The sequence below is a fragment of the Hipposideros armiger genome, unplaced genomic scaffold (genome assembly GCF_001890085.2).
Source record: "Hipposideros armiger isolate ML-2016 unplaced genomic scaffold, ASM189008v1 scaffold_29, whole genome shotgun sequence".
NCBI classification, from domain to species: Eukaryota; Metazoa; Chordata; class Mammalia; order Chiroptera; family Hipposideridae; genus Hipposideros; species Hipposideros armiger.
The window spans coordinates 5,703,430-5,727,984 of NW_017731379.1; the positions used below are offsets into that span (position 1 = coordinate 5,703,430).

General features: G+C 38.5%; 1 protein-coding gene across 5 annotated transcripts in view; it reads left to right on the plus strand.

The window, feature by feature from the left end:
* The window catches only part of AATF (apoptosis antagonizing transcription factor), a 108,522-nt gene that overhangs the window by 53,044 nt on the left and 30,923 nt on the right, over positions 1-24,555 (plus strand). For 3 of the 5 annotated variants that reach the window (XR_002123281.1, XM_019636783.1, XM_019636782.1), the window contains exons 9-10: positions 18,762-18,829; positions 20,657-20,737. Coding sequence is in view for 4 of the 5 variants with exons in the window: in XM_019636783.1 (XP_019492328.1) it covers positions 18,762-18,829; positions 20,657-20,737 (149 nt within the window). In the remaining variant the exon portion in view is untranslated. The remainder of the gene's footprint in view (positions 1-18,761; positions 18,830-20,656; positions 20,738-24,555) is intronic. The other 2 variants (XM_019636785.1, XM_019636784.1) reach the window with 1 other exon arrangement.

A 24,555-nucleotide genomic window follows, 5' to 3' on the forward strand; every position in this document is an offset into this window, starting at 1 on the left:
AGGCAGATCAGTCGCCGGCTTCTGGACGGCCGCTCACAGAGACTGCTGGCCGCTCATGCTGGCTGCTGGCTACATACGGTAGTCCATGGCAACCCACCTGCCAACACCGGCGACTCACGGCAGCCAAGTTCCAGGTGGAGCTGTTGTTCAGCATCTTAGCTGTCGAGGGCAGTGTCACTGGCCCTCACATGTGGGATCCGAACCGGGGCCCTCTGGCCTCCCAAGCCAGCTCTTAACCAATGCACCACTCGGCCGGCCCTCATGCCAACTCTTAAGCAGCGCACCACTCGGCCAGCCCTGGATAGTGTTTCTTAAAAGTTTGATAACATTTATCACTCATAGACCTTTGTGGTGACTTTTAGAGTGAGCATACATATTAATTACATAAACTTGAAAACTGAAATTATGGTTAAAGATAAAGCAGAATTAATCAGTTAGGTTTCTTGAGGTATAATAAAAGTGTTAAAAGACAAACAAAGCCCAAACCAAGTACCAATGTCCAATGAAACCTCAGTTTTAATTACTGGAAGATTATTTTGTGTACCATGTGTAAGAATTTTATTTGAGATACATTCTGGTTTCTGTGCTGCCATTGTCTGTCAATGTTTAGACCCAAATATGGCATCCGTATGGGCATTTGATCGCTAGTGTGGCTCATTGTTGTGGAGGCTATACAGAATAGGAGGCCAAAAGCTACATTTTAAATGCAAGGTCCAGAAATTTCATCAAACAGCAGCATCAAGGAAAGGTACACATGACTGGCCCTCATTTCTTTCAGTTTCCTTGCTTTAAAAAACATCAGAGTATGACTTCAGTACTACTACTTTGTTTAAACAAAGGTAAAACCTCAGAACAATGCCTAAAACAGTACATTTTAGGAGTCAGCTAGGAAAGGGATAAGAATTGGCCTAGGACTATTGAAGAAACTTTTCCAACACAAGTGGTACCATGGGAGTTTACTAGGCAAATATGTGGCCAAAATTGCCTTTTCTGAAATAATAAGCACAATGTCAGCTGGCTGAGTATAAGTTAAGCACAGGATTCCAATGGTATTTTAGTTGCCCCAAGTGAAGAATTTGGTGCCCTTCAAGAAATGGGGACCACTACCTGTTCACTAAAGTAGACATGATGTCTTCTTATTATATCCCATTTAACACATAGCTCCTTTAAAGTCAATTATAGGGATGATGTTTTAGCATAGAAAGGCAAAGTTAATAAGCATCTTTAAAAATGTATGTGTATTGGGCTGGCCGAGTGGCGCGTTGGTTAAGAGCTGGCTTGGGACACCAGCTCTGAGCAGCAGGGCCCCAGTTCGGATCCCATATGAGGGCCAGTGACACTGCCCTTTACAGCTAAGATGGTGAACAACAGCTCGACCTGGAGCTGGGCTGCCGTGAATCACCGGCGCCGGCGACGGCATCAGCTGCAGCCCCTGCTGCAGTGGGCTGCCATAAGCTACCATGTGTAGCTGGCAGCCAGTGTGAGCGGCCAGCAGCCAGTGTGAACTGCCAAGAGCCGCCGTGAGCAGCTGTCCAGAGGTCGGTGACCGATCTGCCTCACCCAGGAAGAGCGCAATGATAATACCAACATGGGCCAGTGAAGCGACGTCCTCCACAACTGGACTGAAGAACAAAAGGACAGCAACTTGTCTGTTCCCCTTCCCCCGATTCCCCAGCACTGTTCTCCTCCCCCAATTCCCCAATAAAATCTTTAAGAAAAAAAAAAGTATGTGTATTGTGGATCTGTGATGGAACACAATTGCTTTAAAGTTGGAAAGCATCTTTGAAGACCATCGAATCCTGTCTTTTTACAAACTGGAGCCTAGTGGAAGTAAATGACTAGTGAAGGATCACCCTACTTGTTGAGTTAGGACACTGAAACCTAAATGTTCTTGCTCCCAGTTTGATTGATTTTTCTTCCCAGCATATTATGCTGCCTTTTGATCTAACACGTTCAAACAGCCATGTGAGAGTTTCCTTTTCAGATTAATATCGGTTTAGGAAATTGGCGATCCAGTGTATCTGTTTGCGCTCTGACAATTCACATGTATCACTTGTGCAATTATGAACTTCATTCAATTAACATTTATTATACCAGATGCTAGGCTTATAAAGACTAATAAGACAAAATCACTGCCCAAGGAATTTGTGTCATCTAACAAGAGTAAGGTTCTCTGCAATTTTGTATCGTCACATAGCTCTCTTTAAGAGGATGACTTCATTAAAATTTAAGTGGAGAAAATACATGGTGAGAGAGAGCAATCAGATACTTGAGATAGAAACATACATGCAGTTCTCTAGTGTTGTCTTATCACAAATATGCCTCAAACATTTATTAGCATACTGGTTTTTCCTTCAGCATTTATTTCTAATTCCTAAAGTCATGTGATCTAAATCCTAAAGTCATGTGATCTAATTCCTAAAGTCATTTTTCCATAACCTGTAAAAGACCCTAAGAGATGCTATTAGATATAAACTCTAGATAATATAAATTCCCTGTTTTCCAAGAATATGGTCATTGTTAGAAGCCAGATTGACATGTGAAACTTATTTCAGGTTAGAAAAACCTTCAGGCTAGTGATGGGTATTTGAGGGTTCACCTGCTATGGCCTACTTTTGTGTATTTCTGAAATTTTCTATAATAAAATGTTAAGAAGAAAAGCCTTTAGATTTCTTTCTTCCTTCCATTCATTCATTCATATAACAAATATTTCAGGTCCTACTATGTATTTATTGAGTAACTACTGTTCTGGGCTGTGCTGTTTAATGCAGTAGCCACTAGCCACATGTAGCTATTTAAATTTAAATTAATTAAAATAGAATAAAGTTAAAAATTCATTTACTTGTCATACTAACCACATTTCAAGTGCTAAGTAGCCACATGTGCTAGTGACTACTGTATTAGTGTAAATATGGAACATTTCCATCATCGCAGAAAGTTCTGTTGCAGCTCTGTTAGGGGCTGGAAGAAAGCAAAGTCCTGCTCTCATGAGTTTTAATTCTAGTTTAGACATAGGATGAAATGAGGAAATACATTGTGATACTATGTAGAAAATGATAAAACTGGGTATGGGTGAGGGGAGTACTAAGGTAGGCATGGGATGGTTACTATTTTTATACAGGATGTTCAGGGGATAAGGTGATATTTGAGCAGAGATCTGAAGGAAGTAAACAACAGAGCCATGCAGGTATCTGGGGGAAGAGTGTTGGGGTCAAAGGGAATGGCAAGTGAAAGGCTCTGAGGCACAGCAGAGGCTAGCATGTTAGAAAAACCAAGGAGGCCAGTGTCACTGGGGTGGAGTAGGCAAGAAAGATTGATAGGAGAGGAGGTCAAAGAGGTGATGGGAGGCCTGGGTCCTGAAGGACCTTGTAGGCCTCTGTAAGACTTTGGTTTTTACTGTGAGGTGGGAAACCACTAGAGGGTTTTGAATAAAGGAGTGACATGATTGCTAATATTTTAGAAGAATCACTCTGATGGCTGTGTTGAGAATAAACTATGGGGAGGCAAGGTGGCAAATAGGAGACTCTAGTGATAATCCAGGCAAGTGATGATGGTAGCTGGGACCGGGCTGGTTTTGGAGGGAATACTGAAAAGTGGTTGGACTCTGAATTTATGTCGAAAGTTGAACTGACATGGATTGCATGTGAGGTGTGGAAAGAGAGGAGTCTAGGATGACTTGAAGGTTTTGGGTCTAAGCAATGGAAAGGATGAAGTTGCTATTTACTGAGATGGGGAAAAACAGTAAGAGAAGCTAGTTTGGAGGAGAAATCTGGAACTCAATTTTGGTTGTATTAAGGGTTTTTTTCTTTCCTGTGGACTTGTGTTAGCTTTATTTTTATTTAAAATCGATTATATTAAGTTCAGGATACCGCTGAAACATTCATATGGAGTTGTTGAAGAGGTAGTTATTATATAATTTTGGAGTTCATGGGAAGGTCTGGGCTGAAGGTATGAATCTGAGAGTCATCAGCATGTAGATTGTATTTAATACCATGAGACTGAATGAGATCACGTAGTCAATGAAGGTAGGAAAAAAAGAAGAGATTCAAAGCTTGAGTCTTGGGACAGTCAAACGTTTAGAGGTTGGGAAATGAGGAGGAACCAGCAAAAGTGATTGAGAAGGAGCAACCATGGAGGTAGTAGAGAATAAAGGAGGCGAGATTTCCTAGGTTCCATGTGTGTTTCAGGGAGGGAATCCAGTGTCATTCTGATACTAAAACCATGCAAAAACATCAAGGAAAGAAAACGACAGACCAATAGTATTTCTTACGAATATAAATGCAAAAGTCAACAAACTACTAGCAAATTCAATCCAGCAACACATAAAAAGGATTATTTACCATAACCAAATGGGATTTAGCCCAGGAATGCAAATGTTGGTTTAACATAAAAAAAGTCAATATAATGTACCATATTGATAGAATAAGGACAAAAACCACATGATTATCTCAATAGATGTGGAAGAAACATTTACTACCCTTTCATGATGAGAACACTCAACAAAATAGGGATAGAAGGGAACTTCCTAATCTGATAAAGAACATTTGTGAAAAGGCACAAGTAACATCCTACTCAATGGTGAAAGACTGAATGAAAGCTTTCCCCTAAGATTAGGAACAAGGCAAGGATATCCACTCTTGCCTCTAATATTCACGATTGTACTGGAGGTTCTAACCAGGGCATTTAGACAAGGTAAAGAAATAAAAGGCATCCAAATTGGAAAGGAAGAAGTAAAAATTATCTCTTATTTGCAGATGGCATGATCCTATATATAGAAATTTTTTTAAGAAGAGAGTGACCTATAGAGCAAAAACTGATGGTTGCTAGTTGGGAGGGGGGTAGGGATAAGGAAGAAGGGGAAAGGATTAGATAGCATAAATAGCTAACTACAGTATTGCCACAGGGATATGAAAGAGAGTTCGGAGAATATAATTAATAATGCTGTTAATATTTTGTAGGGTGTCAGATGGTCACATGTCATGTAAGGGAGACTGCTTCATGGATGGGGTAGAGGCTTGATCACTGCACTGTACACCTGAAGCTGATGTTGTATAATATTGTATATCAACTGTAAGTGAATATATATATATATATATATAGTCATGAGACGTGGAGTATAGTGTGGGAGTGGAGTCAAGGGAATTGTAATAGATATGTATGATATGGGTGGAGGGGAAGTGGGGCGGCGGATTGGGAGGGGGGGTTGTCACTCTGAGGGGTAAAAAGTATAACTATTGCACTGTGTTTTACAGCTGAAACTAGTTTAAAAAATGTTCATTTCACAATAAAAAAATAAATTAAAAAAAAAAAGAAGAGAGTGACCTACTGTGTTCAATGTGGCAGACAGCTCAAGTAAGATAAGGACTGAGAATTGACCCTTTGTTTTAGCAACATGGAAGTCATTGGTGGGAACTTGACAAAAACTGTTTTGGTAGAGTGAAGTGGGTTCCAAAAGGAATGGAAAGAGAAAAATTGGAACCAGTGAGTGTAGACAACTCTTGAGGAGGTTTGCTGTAAAGGGAATAGAGAAATGAGGCAGCAGCTGGAAGGATTGGGAGAGGTTTTTGTGTTGTTTTGTTTTAAATTGGAAGTGTATTTTGTATGCTGATGGAAATGATCCGGTAGAGAGGGGAAAACGAATGTTTCTGGAAAGGTGAGACTTGCTGGTGAGCACACAAGTAGATAGGTCTGATGGATAGTTCATCCATAGATATTGGAAGGGGAATGCAGAGTATATGGGTACAGCTGCAAATAGATATGGAATGAGAGCATGTGGAAGTTCTCATCTGAGTGATTTTTATTTTATTTTATGAATTAAGAAGCCAAGAGTGAGAAAATGCACCAGGGGCTGGACGTTTGAGAAAAGAGAAGGTATAGCAACATCACTTAAGAGGTTGGGAGAATGAGTGGATGAGGGAACTGTAGAGGAATTGTCAGGTAGCATTAAAGGCCCACATAATAAGGTAGTGGTAATGATTTTAAAGCGATGAGATCAGTTCACATCATTTTGTCTTTTTTTTTTAGCCAGTTCAGCTGTGTGGATGCAGGCACTGAAATTTAACATGGTTTGGGGTATGCCAAGGAAGTATAGGTACTTAATCCTTTATCTTCAATTCTGAAATTTAAAAAGTTCTGAAAACTTAGTTTTTTGTTTGTTTTGGTAAGGTTGGCAAACCATTGTGATGGCAACATCTGATCTGAATGGTCATGAAGCTACATAAACCTATAAGGCTTTTTTCGTCCCACTTAGTGGGAATATTCATGTATTTTGCTGCAGAAAAGTTAATGTGTGTGTCTTTGGGCTACTGCCCCAGGCTCCACTGTGGCATTTATGGTGTATATACTGTATTAGCTTCCTCAAATCCTAAAAATTCTGAATTCCAAGACACATCAGTCCCCAAGGGACTGTGGATCTGTATGACAAACAGCATACACGGGAGTTGAGGATGCATAACAGGAGTGATTATCCTGATGGACTATGGGATCGAATCTACCTGAGTAAGGAGGGAAGTGAGCTTGTGAGGAGAGGAGTAGGGATGTTTAAAAGGTGACAGGATCAATGGGCTATTGATCCTGGTAGGGCTGAAGAATTATTGGTGTCTGAATGCTAGAAAGACAGGTTGGGGTTTGTTTCAGCTGGGCTTTTAATCCTTAAAGGATATAATTACAGAATACAAGTTATTACAACCCATTCCTTTTCTTTCTTGTGAATCCTTTTTAGTAAAATCTTCTCTAGTTCTGAATGACTTCCTCTTTATTATTTTAATACAAATGATATATTGTATGGTCATTAAAATAAATATTGCCAAGAATGCTCAGAAACAGTGATTCAGTTGGTGTCCCAAAAGATATATAACCCCTCTCTCCTCCTTTATTATAGATAGGGAAAAAAAAGAAAAAGGAAAAGGAAAAAGAAAGATACACACCAGGACACCTGTCTGATGGCTAGGGGGCAGAATACTGGAAATGGGGACTGTTGGAAATTCTAAAAAATAGCACTTTCTGTACATTGTTACTTTTGGTATGGATTGGGAAGAATGGCTTAAAGCAGTCACTTAGTCCTTGTAAAATTCTTTTTATCTGTAAGATAAAAAGAAAGGAAAAGCAGTTTGGCAACAAAGAAATTCCTTAGCATTCACGTTGCCCAATTCTTACTCTGTCTTCACACATCAGGGCCCAATACTGATACTACTTACACTTCTAGTTAATTAGACATTGGGAGACATTATCTATCATGCCTAATGGAATATATGCGGTCTGATGAAAAAGTTTTCTGTTTTGACTAATAAATTTTAACCATGTGCCCAACCTTGTGAAATATTATGGCCTTTGAAATATTTTAGAACTTGTGCTGAGAAAACAGTGTTAACTTTATTCGGCGAATGAATTTATCATCCCCGCCTCACCACAGGTTAGCTCTAGCTCTGAAGTGGAGGCTGACTCAGATGGTGGAAAAACTAATCAAATCCATAAAGACCAAGGGCAGTGAGGCAGAGTTAGGTTGACTTTCAGTGGTACCCTCTAGCTCTACATTTTCTTATTTTAGTAACCAAAGGTGAGTTATTTGTAATTTCAGTATCAAGATGCACTCGGATTTTATTCACACACCCTGATTTCCCTCCATTCTTCCCTATATTATTTTTCTTGTAAATATTGTCCTTGCAAAAGTTGGATGCTTTTCATCCTTGATCACAAGATTTAGAAGACTGCTTTCTACTAAACTGTTTTGTTTTAGAAATATTATTGACTAATTACTGTGAGCAAGGCAGTGTGCAGGGTTCTGTGGGAGGCGGCAATTTGACTCAGACTATTCCTTGCCCTCAAGACACTTATAGCCATGCAAAAGAAATGACATAAACACAGACAAGCAGAAGGCTTGGTGAAGAGGGTATTAAAGACTTCAGAAGAGGGAGAAATTAATAACAGTTGGGGGAATTAGAGAAAGCTGCAGGGGGAAGGAGATGGCATTTGATCCTTCAAAGAAGGATAGATAGGGTTTTAGATAGGATGAGATTAAGGGGGTTGGCTTCTAGGTAGAGGGAATTGTGTGATCAGAGGATGGTGGGGGTAGTTGCAAGTCATGGAAAGGGAATAGCAGTTAGTTGTTCAAATGGAATAAGTGATAATGGAGATCACTTTTGCTCCAGTTTATCATGATGTAGTTTGGAAAAGTCTTGCAAATTAATAGCATGCTTTCCAAGTATTGACTTACCATTTTTGTGAAAATTCTATGCTTTTTACATTTTCTTCCTTCCATTCTGCTTTTACTTCATTTCATATCTTATTTGCTACCTACTGTTGAAAATCAGTAGAAAGGAAAATGGAGTTATTGTACTTGTTCATTGCTAACAGCTGTGGTGATTTAACTACGGGAGGTGTGGAATTTTTTGTCCCAAATAAGGTTTGGGGATTATCTATGAGCATTATTACCTGATGTTGACAATATTTCTATTTATTGAATACTTACATTTTGCTAAATGCTTCACTCTTATCCTTTAAAACCCCAAATCAACTTTATGAGGTACAATTATTAGCACTTTATGGATAAGGAAACTGAGTTTCAGAGAGGTAAAATAACTTGTCACAATTAACACAGCTAGTAAAGAGCATAGCTGGAATTCAAAACACATGTATGTCAGACTCCAAAGCCCATATTTATAGTTATATTGAGCCGTGCAGCACACATACTCACATAATTAAAAACTCGTATCTAGAAGCATTAGGTCTTAGAAGATGGGAGATGGAAACCTGCAACTGGGATTTGACAAATCTATTTCTTAAGTAAAAGATATTTAAATAGAAAACACTATATTAAAATTAATTCAGATCTTTGTTACAAAAATGTCAAGATACCTTTCTTGCAGTAAAAGGACCAACTCAGAGATACTACAGAAAGGGTCAGGGTATGGGGAGTTGGTTAAAGGAAGCACAAAAGATTTGTTCCCTTTCTTCTTTCCCTGAAAAAAAACCAACTTTTTCCATTGGGAAATGAAACCCAAGAGGGAGGATAGATCTATATCTTTTCTTTTTTTTATTAAAATTTATTGGGGTGACAATGATTACTAAAGTTACATAGGTTTCAGGTGTACAATTCTGTAATACATCATCTGTATATCGCATTGTGTGCTCACCATCCAGAGTCAGTTCTCCCATCACCATGTATTTGATCCCTTTTACCCTCATTTACGACCCCCTCCCCGCTTATCCTCTGGTAACCACTAGATCTGTGTCATTTTAACAGTAAAAGAATGAGAAGTGTTTTAAGACCTTTTCATTCATTTGGGTTAAATAGTGTTTTCATTTTGTTTTTTTAAATTCAGGTACTCTTGGGATGGTTAAAAAAAGCAGGGGTGGGGGTGGTGGAAGGGAGGGCTTAATTCTCACTTGCTTAAATCACTCGGTTCTCTAGGCCCTGTCTAAGACGTGTGACAAGGAAAATATTGTTTGGCGAGGAAGAATGGCTGATAATGGTAATGACAAAAACTAGTAGATTCCTCGGTTGCTTCAGTGGATAGTTGTACTCTGGATTAGAGTCAGGGTATTATACAATATGATTCATTTTGTTTAAACATAATGACAAGGAGTATGTGTGAGTATGATAAAATAAACAAAAATTTGATAGTTTCTCCTAGAAACAGTTTTTTCCCCCTCTGTGTATATTTATTGAGCTCCTTCAATAGGCCAGTGCAGGCCAGATATTGGGTTGTCGGAAAAGTCATGACGTATTTTTTCTATGTTTTTTGTTGCAAAAATGCGTCATGAGTTTTCTGACAACCCAATAGAAGGATGAATACAGTCAAATACGCTCCCTGCTCTCTGTGGAGAGAGCAGCTAGTGGAGGAAGTAGACAGTAATCAAGTCATCCACTAATAAAATGTAAATCAGGTACAACAAAAACATAGTGTGTATATGTATGTGTTAAGGGGTACATATAAGAAAGGTTTCCTTGAGGAAGAGATGATTAAGCTGAGATTTAACGAATGAGTAGAGAAGGAGGTATAAGCAGGTAAATGATTGTCGCATGTTCCAGGCAGTGCATGTGCCCAAAAGGGCCCCGTGGTGGGAGTGAGCCTGGTAACATTTCAGGTACAGAGAAAGTGCTGGTGGGATTGGGGCACAGAGGTGGAAGGCTAGGCTGGAGAGGTAGATAAGGTACCAGGCTGTGTTGGGCCTTTAGACTGCAATACGAGTTTTATCTGTGGCCATATTTGCATTTTGAAAATATTAGTCTGACTATATTGAGGAGAGCAAACTGGAGGAGGGGCAAGAGTAAATGTAAGGAAATCATACTAACGCAGGTGAGACTATCTGTTTTATTCGTCATTGTTTTCCAAGTGTACTCAATGAGCATTTATAGAGTGAAGGAAGAAAATAATAGCCTAAACTAGGGTATGGGCAGAGGAGATAGAGAAAAATGGACAGATTCATGAATTAGTGGATCACACATATAAGACGTGGAGATATGTTGGATATTGAGCATAAGGGAAAAGGAGTTCCAGGGATGACTCTTACTTAGGTCATTGAAGCCTTGAGAATAGAATGAAACTCTTGGGGAAAGCATATGGAGTAAGAAGAAAAGAAAGCTTGGAACTGATCCTTGAGGAATGTTAGTATTTAATGTTTGGATAGAAGAGCTGGCTGAATATGGACTAAAACAAGGCCAGTACCTCAAAGATTCCAAGAAAAGAGTGTTTTAGGAAGGTGAGAATGTCAGCGTCACTTTCTGTTTCGAGATATCTAGTGGGTGAGTCATGACCGGTGTCCATTAGACATGGAGATATGGAGTTCTTGGCATGAACTGTTTCTGTAGAATATGGAGGCAGAAATATTATGGCTATATAGAGTTGATTGAGGAGTGAGTGCACAATGTGGAAAAGAAACAGAGAAAAAATAGTTACCTATGGGGAGTGAGTCATTTTGTGGCAGTGTACAGTAATTCCTTCCCAGCTATTTGAAATTATAGTATATGTGGAATTATTTTTTTGTGGAATTAGTATATTTCAAATATAGTATATAGAAATTGCATTGACTACTTTTGGGGATAAATTGAAAGGCTGGAGTGTTGAGAACAACAACAACAACAAGATGGTAAAGCAGGAGGCAGAGCAGAAATGGATATATTTTCATTAAGAATTCTTGTGGGAACTAGAGAGGAAGCTGAGGGAAGAGTAAACCCATGCCTTGTGAGTCTGCTTTTTGTATCTCTCAATGACAGAGACAGAAACACATGTAAGAGGATTTGACTGTACTTCTTTCACATGTTTTTCATGTATTAGGGAGGGAGTTTGAAAAATCCCGACTCAGTAGGGCTAAGTAACTTAAATAGAGGTTTGCCTCAAGCTTTCTTCCATCTCAAGCATTTGTGGCTATGAACCATGGAAGTCTGAGAGGCAGGAATCAATAACTTTGGGTCACAAATCGGAAATCCAGGGAATATGTGGTCATAGAATGAAATGCTTTAAAAAATTACTTGGTTTTCAGACAAGGCTGCCAAAACAATTCAGTGGTGAAAAGAATAGTCTTTTGGCAAGCAGTGCAATTGGATATCCACTTGCAAAAGCATGAAGTTGGACCCCTACCTCACACCATACACAGAAATTAACTCAAAATGAATCATAGATTTAAATAAGAGCCAAAACTATAAAACTCTTAGAAGAAAACATAGGAGTAAATCTTTATGACCTTGGGTTAGGCAGTGGTTTCTTAGATAGAACACCAGAGGCACAAATGACAAAAGAAAAAAATTGGACTACGTCAAAATTAAAAACTTTTCTACTGCAAATGATGTCATCAAAAAAGTGAAAAGACAACCCACAGAATTGGAGTTGATAAGGGACTGCTATCTAAAATACATAAAGTACTCTTACGACTCAATAATAAAATGACAACCTAATTAAAGAATGTGCAAAACATCTGATTAGACATTTCTCTAAAAAAGATATATAAATGGCTGGTAATGGGCCGGCCAAGTGACGTGTTGGTTAAGAGCTGGCTTGGGACACCAGAGGGCCCCAGTTCGGATCCCACATATGAGGGCCAGTGACACTGCCCTCCACAGCTAAGATGCTGAACAACAGCTCAACCTGGAGCTGGGCTGCCATGAGTTGCCGGCGAAGCGTGGGCTGCAGCCCCTGCTGCAGTGGGTTGCCATGGGCTACCGTGTGTAGCCAGCAGCCAGCGTGAGCGGCTGTCCAGAAACCGACAACTGATCTGCCTCACCAGGGAAGAGCGCAATGATGGTGCCAACTTGGACCAGTGAAGCAGCGTCCTCCACAACTAGACTGAAGAACAAAACGACAGCAACTTGTCTGCTTCCCTTCCCCCAATTCCCCAGTGCTGTTCCCATCCCCCAATTCCCCAATTAAAAAAAAATCTTTAAAAAAATAATAAAATAAAAAAATGGCTGGTAAGTACAGAAAGATGTTCAACCTCGTTAGCCATCAGGGAAATGCAAGCCAAAACCACAATGCGATAATACTTTACACTCACTAGGATGGCTATAATCAAAAAGTCACATAATAACAAATGCTGGCAAGGATGTAGAAAAATTGGACCTCTCGAGCACTGCTAGTGGGACTGTAAACTGGTGGGGCTACTTTGGAAAACAGGCAGTTCCTCAAAATTTTAAACATAGAGTAACTATTGGGTTGTCGGAAGTCATGACGCATTTTTGCAACGAAAAATATAGAAAAATATGTCATGACTTTTCTGACAACCCAATACATGACCTAGCAATTCCACTCATAGGTATATACCCAGGAGAAATGAAAGCATATATATACAAAAGGATTTGTAATGAATGTCCATAGCAGCATTATTTATAATAGCCATGAAGTGGAAACAACTCAAATGTCCCTCAGCTGATGAATGGATAAACAAATATGGTATGATCCCCACAGTGGACTATTTTTCAGCCATAAAAAGGAATGACGTACTGACACATGTCACAACACAGATGAACCTTGAAAACATGTTAAGTGAAAGAAACCAGTCATAAAAGGCCATATATTGTGTGATCCCATTTATATGAAATGTCTAGAATGGGCTTATCATAAAGGCAGAAAGATTAGTGGTTGCTTAGGGCCATGGGGTGTATGGCTGGAGTATACTGGAGATAACAGCTAATAGGTATGGGGTTTCTTTTAGGTGGAATGAAAATGTTCTAAAATTAAATGTGGTGATGATTGCATAACTCTAAATTTGCGAAAATACACTAAATTACATACATTTTGAATGGACGAATTGTATGGTAAGTGAATTATACGGATCTCAATAGAGCTGTTAACAATTACTTGGCATTATCACAGCAAATCAAAATACATGTTATTGGTATTTTTTTCTCGTGTGTTGCCATGTTTAGGAAACAGAAGAATTTAATAAGAGTTTCAGTCAGTACATCCTTGATTCACCTGCCCTTTTTTCCCCTGTAGGAACTGTAAAATTTTTCAGTGTGAATTTGCAGACTAGGAAGATTTTTCAGAAACATATATACTCTTTTCTCTGGACATGGCTAAATAAATACTGACAGATTCTCCTTGGGTTCTCCATTACCTAAGAAATGTTACAATACTTTGGTGCTGAGAAGTCCTGGAGAGTAAAAACTTCCCATGCTTTTAGTTTTTTTCTAATTGCTTATTTTTAAATAACATATTTGTACTACTGTCGATTTATCAATTTTAGTCGTTTATCAAATCATCTCTTGACTCCCCATTGTGGTAGTGAGGCCCTAGCTCTCCTATGGGACCCCCTCCCTCTACACTTCAGCTCTCCATTCTCCTGGTGTGCTGATTGCACTTAACAATTCTGTGAAAACAAGTCATTGTTTCAATACTATGACTGCATAGATGTTGTTCACAAGTTATATACTGTGATTGTATTTCCTTACAAATTTGTTTTTTTTCCTAGAGCTAATAATGCCTGTTTTTAAAAGATTTGCTTAGTTTTCTGTGTATCTCTCGATATTTTTTTCCCACATAACTCAAAATGCCTTGACTACCGCTTTCCCCTCCTTCTTCTGCCTTTTCCTCTGGAGACGTCCCTGGACTGTTCCTTTCTGGGATGCCCCTTCTCTGGGCCTCTGCCATCTGTAGTCTTGGGACTTGCCTTTGCTTCTTGCCTGGGTGAGACCTGTTTTCTAACACCTCGTGTCTTTCTCTTTCTTGCTGTGTGCTCTCATTTTACTGAAGCACATCTTCTTGTGAGCAAGTGTGTGGAAAGTAAATTGTTGAGGCCTTGCATGTGTGAAAATGTCTTTATGTAACTCTCATACTTGGTTAATACTTGGGCTCTGTATGGGATTTGAGGTTGAAAGTCATTTTCTTCAGAATTTTGAAGGCATTGCTCAGCTGTCCTCTGGTATCTGCTACTGCTACTGAGATGTCTAATTCCATTTAGATTTTCATTCCTTAATAGGTAAAGTGACTATATAATTTATTGTCAAAACCGGGACACTTGGAGGTGCTTGTCTGAAAGAGTACTAGGATAACAGGCACAAACCTGGACTCTCTGGAGTAAATTAGGACATGCGGTCACCTTCTTTATATGTGACCTATTTTTTCTCTAATCATTTAGGATCTTCTCTTTACTTCCAGTGTTCCACATTTCATGATGATGTGTCTTGGGGAAGGTCTGTTTTTTCATTCCTTGTACTTGATCTTTGTAGGCTCGCTCTTATCCTTTGATTTTGGGACGTTTCCATCATGATTTCTTTAAGAATGTTCTCCCAGCCTTTGTTAGATGTTTGACATTCCGGCTTGTCCCCTAAATTTTTTTCTTCTCTCACAAATAAGCCAAGGGGATGTTCTCTTTTTGCCTTTTTGTTTCATATCTGATTTTTGTACATATATCTTTCAGTTATATAGAAATTTAATTGTTTTTAATTTTGTGTTTAATTTCTTGTTTTACTCTTTTCTCATAGCACCCTGTTCTTATGGAAGTATATCTTTTTCCGCTTTTCTAAGGGTGTTTATTCTAAGTTTTCCCTCCCTCTCTCCATCCCTTCTTTCCTTCCTTCTGTCTATGCAAGGTTTCTTTTGTTTTCCTGCATTGCTTGAGTCCTTTCGTTTCCTGTTTGTTTTGGTCTATTTCTGAGGCTTTCCATAGATGCTGATGATCCTTAACACTCTCTTCTTATTTAAGAGTAAGGCATTCAAAAGTATCTTTGTCGGTTCGATGCCTGGCCCAAGCTGAGTTGCCGCTGAGCTGCCAACAGGTAGCAGGATGGCTCAGCTAAAACAACAACAACAACAACAACAACAACAACAACAACAACAACAACAAACAGTGAAAAGTATCTTTGAAACCTGAACAGAGCTTTTGGGCTCCTTCATAATTGTGCTGTGAACTCACCTCTTGGTTGGAATACTCTCAAATGTCAGAACTTGGAAATCTTATTTTCTGGGAATAGGGGAGATTGACCCTGCAGTTACTCCAAAAAAGACTCCTTTGCTCTCCTGCTTGGGCAGTTTTATATCTGAGTGCTAGCATTCTGTGTATAGGGTGGGGGGAGGGGAGGCAGAAACTCCCAGAGATTAGCATAGTATAGTGCCTTGTCCTGTATCTCATCCCAGCCTTCTGTGCCTCATATTTCTCGGTCTGGAGCTTCTGTGCCTCATTTTTTCCAGAGTCAAACTTCTTTTCCCCCTGGTGATAAGCGGTGATTAAGGGTTTAGGGGGTTAGTCACTTGGTGGTGTGGGATAACGAGAAGGCCTAGTAGTTCTGCCCCTCCCCCTTCTCCACCTTTCTTGGTAACTGCGGTCCAAGAGCTCATCCTCACAAGCATTCTGTGGGCCTAATTAGCTCCACCCTCACCTTTATTCCCTCTGGGCACTTGAGCAATAACTTCCTTTTACTCCTCCATCTCCTATCTTTGAAAAATTTATGAAAACCTGCTCTCATTAGTTTTCCCTTTCTCTTCTTTCTTGTGGGTTAATACATTTATTTTATTTCTCTACTGTCTTTTAGAGGGGTTGAGAAGGGAGAAGAGATAAACTAATGTGTTCAATCTGCCATTTTTAACTGATTCTGGCATGCATTTTTCTAGGCAAAGTATTATAAATGCTGATTAGATGCTGAATAGTACTAGCAGTGCTATTCTTCATGCATGTTGTTATGGGTTAAATAGGTTTTTGTGGGCTGACCTGGAAACCTAACAACATCTATGATTTTCCCCTAGAACTAGAGAAACAACCAAGCTTTTCTGAGTTGACTCTCTGGAGAACTATAACAGACTAAAACAAAAATATTTCATACATCTCTCCATTTTCCGAGTCACATAGAAAATTACAAATATTGTGTCATCATTGTCAAAATTAAAAGCTCCAATAACTGTAACAGAAATCTGAATTTTAATGGAAAAGTTTGTTCATAAAGTTAAGCTATAAAATTGAATTAAATTCTTCAGCAATACCCCTACAGCTTCATTTTTTCAGCAGGTGTTTTTTTGTTTTTTTTTGAAAGCAGTTTCCTAATTAAATTTAAACCCAGTGATAGTGATAGCTGTGGGAAATAGTAATAACCATGGGAATAGTTTACTTGTATTTTCTTGCTACTTTCTAATTTCTACCTTGCACACAACAGGATCTTCTGAAACACTGGACTGAATAAACTAGACTTAGCCAGATAGACCAAGAAAACCATCTTCCTAATCATGAATGACTGAGAAGAGCTGTGCAGGCACTTGGGTAGCGAAAATGCAACCAGAATATGTAAAGCATAAAGAGCATTTGAAAGTAAACGCTGCTCCAACTTGATGCTTGAATTGCAGAGGCCACTGCAAGTGTAATAGGTCCACTGCAGTTGTGCTGCTCCAATTTTCAGCCTTCAGGAAGGGCATATGGGGCTTTCTTCCAGAGGATCACCCCTTTTGTGCCGGGGCAGCCTTCCATGAGCACTTGCCCCCAGTGGCCACGACAGCCCAGTCTCAAGGGATCAGAGATGATTAGGAAACTCAGGAACAGTTGTTGCAATCTCTTATGTGGCTGGAACAAGGTAAGGGCAGTGAGATGCAGTCATTCCATTATTTTTCTTCCTTTTTATTTTTTTATTTCTCTTCTCTTTCTTCTTCTTCTTCTTCTTTATTCTAAAAAAATTGTTTTTAGTAACCTCTCCTGCTCTCTCCCAACTTGCTTTTGACAGCATATTGACTAGGGACCAGAAGCCCATTTTTGCTTAGCCTTAAGGGCAGCTGTTTACAGAGTAGCAGTGTTACATAGGTTTACTGTGTCGTATGTCTGTGTAACACTGGATTTGGATCTTGTATTTAGCTGCCAGAAGTGACTGTGATGAAGTAGGAGAGATAAACTGATAGATTGGCTGCCAGAAAGATGTTGGGAATCAATCAGATAAACAGGCTAGAGAAATAGCTTGCTGTTTTCTAGTGATAATAAACCAGTGGCCTCTGGTCCCCACATTTTTAAACGTAATTGCTGTAATAATAATGTCCAAAATAAGCAAATGAAAAGCCATCAGAGGCAGTTTTTTAATTGCAGTTGAGATATCCCTTTCCCTTTTGCAATAATGATTCATCTTATATGGAAATTACTATTTTTATAAATTTGTTTTACTTCTTCCAGTGCCTCCTTACATAAACAAATGAAAATGAGAGTGAACTACTTTCACAGGAATTTATTCCTCCTCCTGTATCCTCTCACAGACTTCAGCTATTTACCTTGGTGAAATATCTGTATTGCTACCATACCTTACCTACAAAACAATTACTTATTTTTGTGAAGAAACAAGTTTTATAGTCAAGCCTATATTATTGACAGATGATTAGCAGGAACTAGTTTTTATTTTGGTGTCTTCCTGTACATTTCTCTCAGAAGATTTTTGGAATTTTAATTTCTGTTGCTATTTTCCTGCGTATAGCACTTGTGTAGGAGAGATGATATGTAGTTTTATTGTTGTAATTTAAAATTCTCCTTTAATGTTTAACTTTTAAATCCATTGCTTCTCTTCACCTAGGACTTTAAGATGCAATACAGATTCTTAAATCTGTATGAAAGATACAGATTTAGACTTTGATTGCGTGCAGTAGACTACCCAGGATTAAGAGGAGTGTAGTTTAGAGTTCCCATGGAGTTAATTGTGTAGGATGAGAGACTGGTTCCCTGTGTTGTATTTGCAGGATGCACATATGACTTACTTTCTTTGGGTTCCCTCTTAAAATTATTGTGGGTGTGAATGTGTCAGTGTCATATATGGTTAAATCACTTAATAGTCAGCATGGTAGAGTACCAACCATGGAAAGCAAGAGAATGAAGTCCACACTTTTAATTATATATAATAAAGGCTTTTGCCTGAGGAAGACCTTTCTGACTGCTGGAGGTTATAGGTCAGAAGTTAACCATGTACTATTATCCTATTGGTGAGAAGCTGATGCATTTTCCTTTTTGCCACACCGCCCTTCCCACCTGACCTTTTAAAGATTCTCCATTGATATCGATGAGGTGGACAAAACTAATCATAAAAACAATGAAGGGAATGTTGCACATTCATTGATCCATTTGAAATGAACTGCAGTACAATAAGTCTTCCAAATGGACTCCTGTTCTCAGCTATTGCTATAACCACCTTTTTAAAGATATATAAATATGAAAGGGTTAATGGGAATTCAGTCATGCTGTTGCCACTGGGTTGTCCCTTATTGATCGTAGTTTTAAAGCTGTCACTATGCCATTCAGGATTCCTACTGTGCCTTTTTAAAGTTAGTTGATGCTGGGAGATGATAAATAAATCAATTGCTTTCCTGTTCCCCTAGCTCCTTCGAGAACTCATAGAACGGAAGACCAGCTCATTGGATCCCAATGATCAGGTGGCCATGGGAAGGTAATTTAGATATGGCTTTCTATTCATGTGAACAGGCTGTAAAATAGTTTCTCCCTTTGAGTTCTGTTAATTCTGCCTCCAAGGCAGTGATTGACCCTATAATTATAAAGGTTCAGCAAGATCATAAGAGCTAGAAAGACAAAGTGATGGAAATCCTGATTGTTTACCCTACCTTGCCTTATGTGCAGTTTGAATAAGAGATTATAAAACACCTATATGTGTTTGTTTTAAAGTTTGTTTTTCTAAGTCCTTCTTACGCTCTACGCTCTCTGGTTTTGGGTTGTGATTGTATCTGTATCAATCTCTGACCAGTGGATAAAAAGCAACCACCCAAATGTGTGCTCTCAGCTGTCAGAATGTGGCACTGTGCACGACAGGTTCCTTGCTCATAGTCGAATCTGCTTTGTTAGAGTCTGCCCTAATTTAGACCTCCACCCCTTTAGTAAAAGCTTCAGCACAATTAGAAATGGAATGTGGCAGCATTACCCAGATGTCAGGGTAGAATGTAAAGTAGTGAAGAAAGGCTCTTGTGTGTATGCTTCATCCTGTGGTTGGAAAATAAAAAGGGCATTTAGAGTGCTACCTAATGAATAGTGTACATTTAAATAGCCGTGAGCCATAATTTGCAAAAGCATGAAAGGAAACAAAAGCTGCAAGTGCCAGAATGGGATTCTGGGCTGAGAAGCATTTTGAGAATGCAATGAAAAATTTGTGTTGATGAAATAATTCTATTTGAGTAAAACATTTGAATTTTAGGATACGATGTTGTTGATATTTGGTGTCTCTCTAGAATGTTATAGAGAGCTGTTCACTATAAATTTAATGTGATAGAGCAAATTGTATTTAAGTGGTGATTATATTGTACATTTATCTCACTTTACAATAAAATAGATTATGGTAATTAAGATTATATTAAGATTACGGTAATTGGATTTCCCTAGATTTTTTTTTTTCTGATGTCGAGTTTTCCTTGTATAAATCAGGTAAGATGACTAGCTGCTGCTGTCTCTCCTTCTTCATTATTTCACAAATGGTCATATGAGCAATTTATGAAGATTTTCTTAGCCCAGTATCCTTTATTTGAAAAATTAATTCCTTTTAATCTAAAATGACTTAAGAATATGTGAATCTTGTTGGATCCTGACTCAAACAAACCAACTGTAAAATTGAGACAATCTGGGAAATTTGAAAAGTGACTGAATATTTGATAGTAAAGAATTATTGTTAACTTTTTTGTAGGTGTGACAAAGGTATTGAGATTATATTAGGGGAGGGAGAGCCCTTACCTTTTAGCAACACATTCTGAAATATTACAGATGAAATGAAAATTAAATAAAATGACTAAAATGATAATTATAAAAAATTGGCAAAAAATTGGAAGGTACACACAAAAAAGCAGTTGGGTATTAGTTAAAGGGAAAATTAGATACAAAGAATTCATGTGTTCAAACCACACAGCGTTTGCAATATTAGTAATAGAACTTGCTGCACAGCTAAAACATTAAAATGAAATCCAAGCAGCTGTACTCAGTTTGATAGGTTTTCCTACAGACTGGTAGATTTAGTGCTTGTCACAGCAACTCCAAATACTAAGGAGCATTGTTAACCAAATTTGCTGTAGAATTTCCCAGCTGCCATTTGTTTTTTTACCATTGCACAAATCCTCTTCAATTGATTAGTCACTTTGGCCCCAGACTATCCTGAAAAACTTGATGTAGGTTGATGATTTCATTCTGCAGGGTTGTTAGTGGGAAAAATTCCAATTTGTCAATACGTATAACTATTTCTGTTAGTGATGATGCATAACACTGCTTGTGAATTTCCCAGGCAGTGGCTTGCAATCCAGAAGTTACGAAGCAAAATCCACAAGAAAGTCGATAGGAAAGCCAGCAAAGGAAGGAAACTTCGGTGAGTTACTTCTTAGAAAAAAATTTTAGCATGCGATATTATAGCTCTCTTTTTTTGCATTTTGTCTATCATGTCATTTTTCTATTTCTTCTGATGATTCTCTTTTTAAGGATGAGAAAAATAACTAAAACAATATTTGAAGCTCTTTAACAACTCAGTTTTTTTTTACTCTAAAATGGAAATATAGTTTCAGGGTTTTTTTGTTCTACTGTTGTAAATGGATGGGTTACATAATATCTGCATTTCCCATGAAGAGAAATAATAAAACAAAACAAGGCAGTTGAAATCGTCTTAATTTTAAAAAATGATTTCTATAGTACAATGGAAAAATATTATTTTGGAGTCTTATTTAGAATAGGATTATATTGGTCCATTTTCATGACGCTACATGTGTACAGTATGCTAAAATGATATATAAAAGGATTCCAGAGAATGTTAACAATATGCTTCAAAGAGATGAGAAATAGAATTTTTATGAGAAAACTGAGAAATTTCTGACAAGGAAAATCCTCAACCCTGTGAGCTCTTTAAGGACTCTCTCTCATAAGTATGCAGACAAAAGGAGGGCAAGAATAGGAAATGACATTGCTATGCTGTTAGACTTAGATTCCTTGTAACTATATATATTACATAATATTCACACAAAGCCTCAGTATTAAAGAAACTACTTGAATTTCAGGTACACATTGAAAATAATCTTAAACTTGTGTTAGTACAGTTGTAGGCAGTAGCTAATACCACATCCTTAGTAGACCCTGCCTATCATTAAATTGCCTTTAGACAAATTGCCTTTAGACAAATCTTCAGAGAAGCAGATTTCACAACTACTTTAATGAACCTGTTTTAGTATTTAACAAAACTCACCAGGAAATGCTAATTTTTATTTAACTTTGCAGAAGTTAACTATTTTCTTTTTTATAATTTTTTTTAAAAATTAATTTTATTGGAGACCAGCCATGGTCATTGGTTACACATTGCTTTCATGCTACAATGGCATAGGGAGGGTACAGCTCAGAGTGGCCCATGCAGGGATCGAACCGGCAACCTTGGTGTTATCAGCACCATGCTTTAACCAACTGAGCTAACCAGTCACCCCCCAGCTAACTTTTTTCATATGTTGAAATTTCCAAATCTCCGTACTTCTCCAGGCTCATTTTTTAGTGTAATGGTTAAAAGCATGGACTTGAGAGCCAGACTGCCTGAGTCTGAATTCCAGCTTTGACGTTGACTAGTAGTTACTTTGGGCAAGGCCCTTAAACTCTCTGTGCTAGTGTCTTCATCTGTAAAATGGGGATGGTAACAGCACAGGCCTGTAGGATTTCTATGCAAATTAAAAGAGTCAGTCAGTCAGTATATGTGCAGCTCTTAGAACAGGTACATAGTAAGCACTATATAAATATTTGTTGGCATTATTACCATCATTATTGTTGCTGTTATTATTCCAAGACGGAGCCTGTCTCCTGCTCTCGTTTCATTTACATACATGCCTCTTTTATACCTGTCTCTTCTACACCCTCCACCCCTGTATGGATTGTTTTAAAAAGGTTACTAATAGTCTTTATCATTGGCCAGGCTGAATGAGTACCTTATTCTTTTTTTTTTATTTATTTATTTTTTATTATTTTTTTTATTGGGGAATTGGGGGAAGGGGAATAGACAAGTTGCTATCCTTTTGTTCTTCAGTCTAGTTGTAGAGGATGTTGCTTCACTGGCCCATGTTGGTATTATCATTGTGCTCTTCCCGGGTGAGGCAGATCGGTCGCCGGCCTCTGGACGGCTGCTCACGGCAGCTCTTGGCAGCTCACACCGGCTGCCAGCCACACATGGTAGCTTATGGCATCCCACTGCAGCAGGGGCTGCAGCCTATGCTGTCGCTGGCGACTCATGGCAGCCCAGCTCCAGGTCGAGCTGTTGTTCACCATCTTAGCTGTAGAGGGCGCATCATCACTGGCCCTCCTGTGGTATCCGAACAGGGGCCCTGCTGCTCAGAGCTGGCATCCCAAGCCAACTCTTAACCAAACGCCACTCAGCTGGCCCTTATTCTTTAATTTTGTGATCAGGTTTTTCTCTAATACTGCTCATAAGCTTTAAAAATTATAGCTTTATGAGGCTATAAATGTTTCTAGGAGGAGCCCAGGATTTCAAATCCTGGATCTGTCTGGCTATATAGTTTTGGTTATTCTTTATTCTTTGGGCCTCACTTTTCTTATTTACTCAATGGAGATAAAAAATCGCACTTTATAGATTTGGTTTGAGGATTAAAATAATGTATAAATGTCTGGTACATAGTAAGCATTTAAAAGTTTTAGTTTCTTTGGTTTCTCTGGTGTTTGTCTATTGGCATTGCTGTTTCAAATATATGTTCTTCAAAATAATTGAGAGAGGAAAATGTGCCTTTTCTACATATTGTTATAAATTTTAAAACTACTGGGACAGGTAGCTATAGCTGTGTGTTCCTTGAGAGCAAGAATTGTGATGCTTTATCCCTTAAGACAATTCTAACCTTATTATCTACTATAGTACCTTATAGACATTAGCCAGAAAATGTTTTTGGATGATTACGACGGTAAAATTAACATGCTTATCAGGTAATGAGAAATGGCTATAACTTTAAACATTACACAGATTAAGAAATCTAGATGAGTGTTGGATAAGTGAGCATGGCTAATAACTTAGGAGAACATGGGTCTGTTGTTTCCAAGTCAAAGTAAATTTATCAGTTGTTATTTATCAGGTTAAAATTAAAAAACAGGATTTTGTTTTAATAGCAGCTGCGCTTTCTTATATTAATTTATTAAACTAACCTCATTAAACTGTTCATCAGAGCTATGTGTCACTGCGATTATATACTTCTGTTTTTGCAGCATTTTGATAGTAATTGAGATTATAAATCCCCATAAATCCATTTGAAATCTTATTCTGGCAATAGGCAAGCAGGAGAGAAACATTCTACTTATCAGGTTTAAACATTAAAAATATAAGAAGTGGCTTATTAAAATATAAGAAAGGTGACTTCTGAGGCTCTAGGAGCCATATTAGGTCCTGGGTAAGATCCATACTGCCCATGAGAAGCATGTAGTCTGGAGAGGATGGCAGACAATAAGCCAGTAAGTGACACTGTGGAAAGTGCTGTGGTAGGGGCCATCCTGGTGCAGGGGCCATCTGACTTACTCTGGGGAATGCAGACTGCTCAGGAAGATTCTCTGTAAGGTGCAACCTCCACACTTCACACTGAGCAGAGTAGGAACGTCAGCCCAGTGAAAGGCCAAAAAGAAGGTTTGCAAAATGCAGTCTTGAGAGTGTATGTGGCCATTTTGGAGACTGCAATTAATTCGTTTTGGTAGAGGCTTAAAGTGAATATGGAGCGGGAGATGAGGCTGTATGAGTAGTGAGTGCTAGATCATGGCCACGCTAAGGAGTTCGGACTTTGTAGGCTGTAGTGAGTCATTTCAGATTTTAGGCGGAGGAATGTTGTCATCACATTTCATTTGCATTTTAGAAAGATGTAAGGAGGTAAAGGAAAGTGAAAAGGTTAGAGTTCACCCTCAGGATTTCAGAAGGAACTAGGTAGATAGTCGTATTATTCACTGATATGTATAAAAAGAGAGGCTGCAGGAAGGAAATCAGTATTTTATTTTTGAGGGAGAGAGTAGATTCAGTTTTTTAATATGCTGAATTTTACACATCCTTGAGAAATCCAAGTTTAGAGACAGATTTTGAGTCAAAAGAAGGATATGGGTAATTACAGCTGTTCCCCCTTATCTGTAGTTTTGCTTTTTGTGGTTTCATTTACCCGCAGTCAACCATAGTCCAAAAAA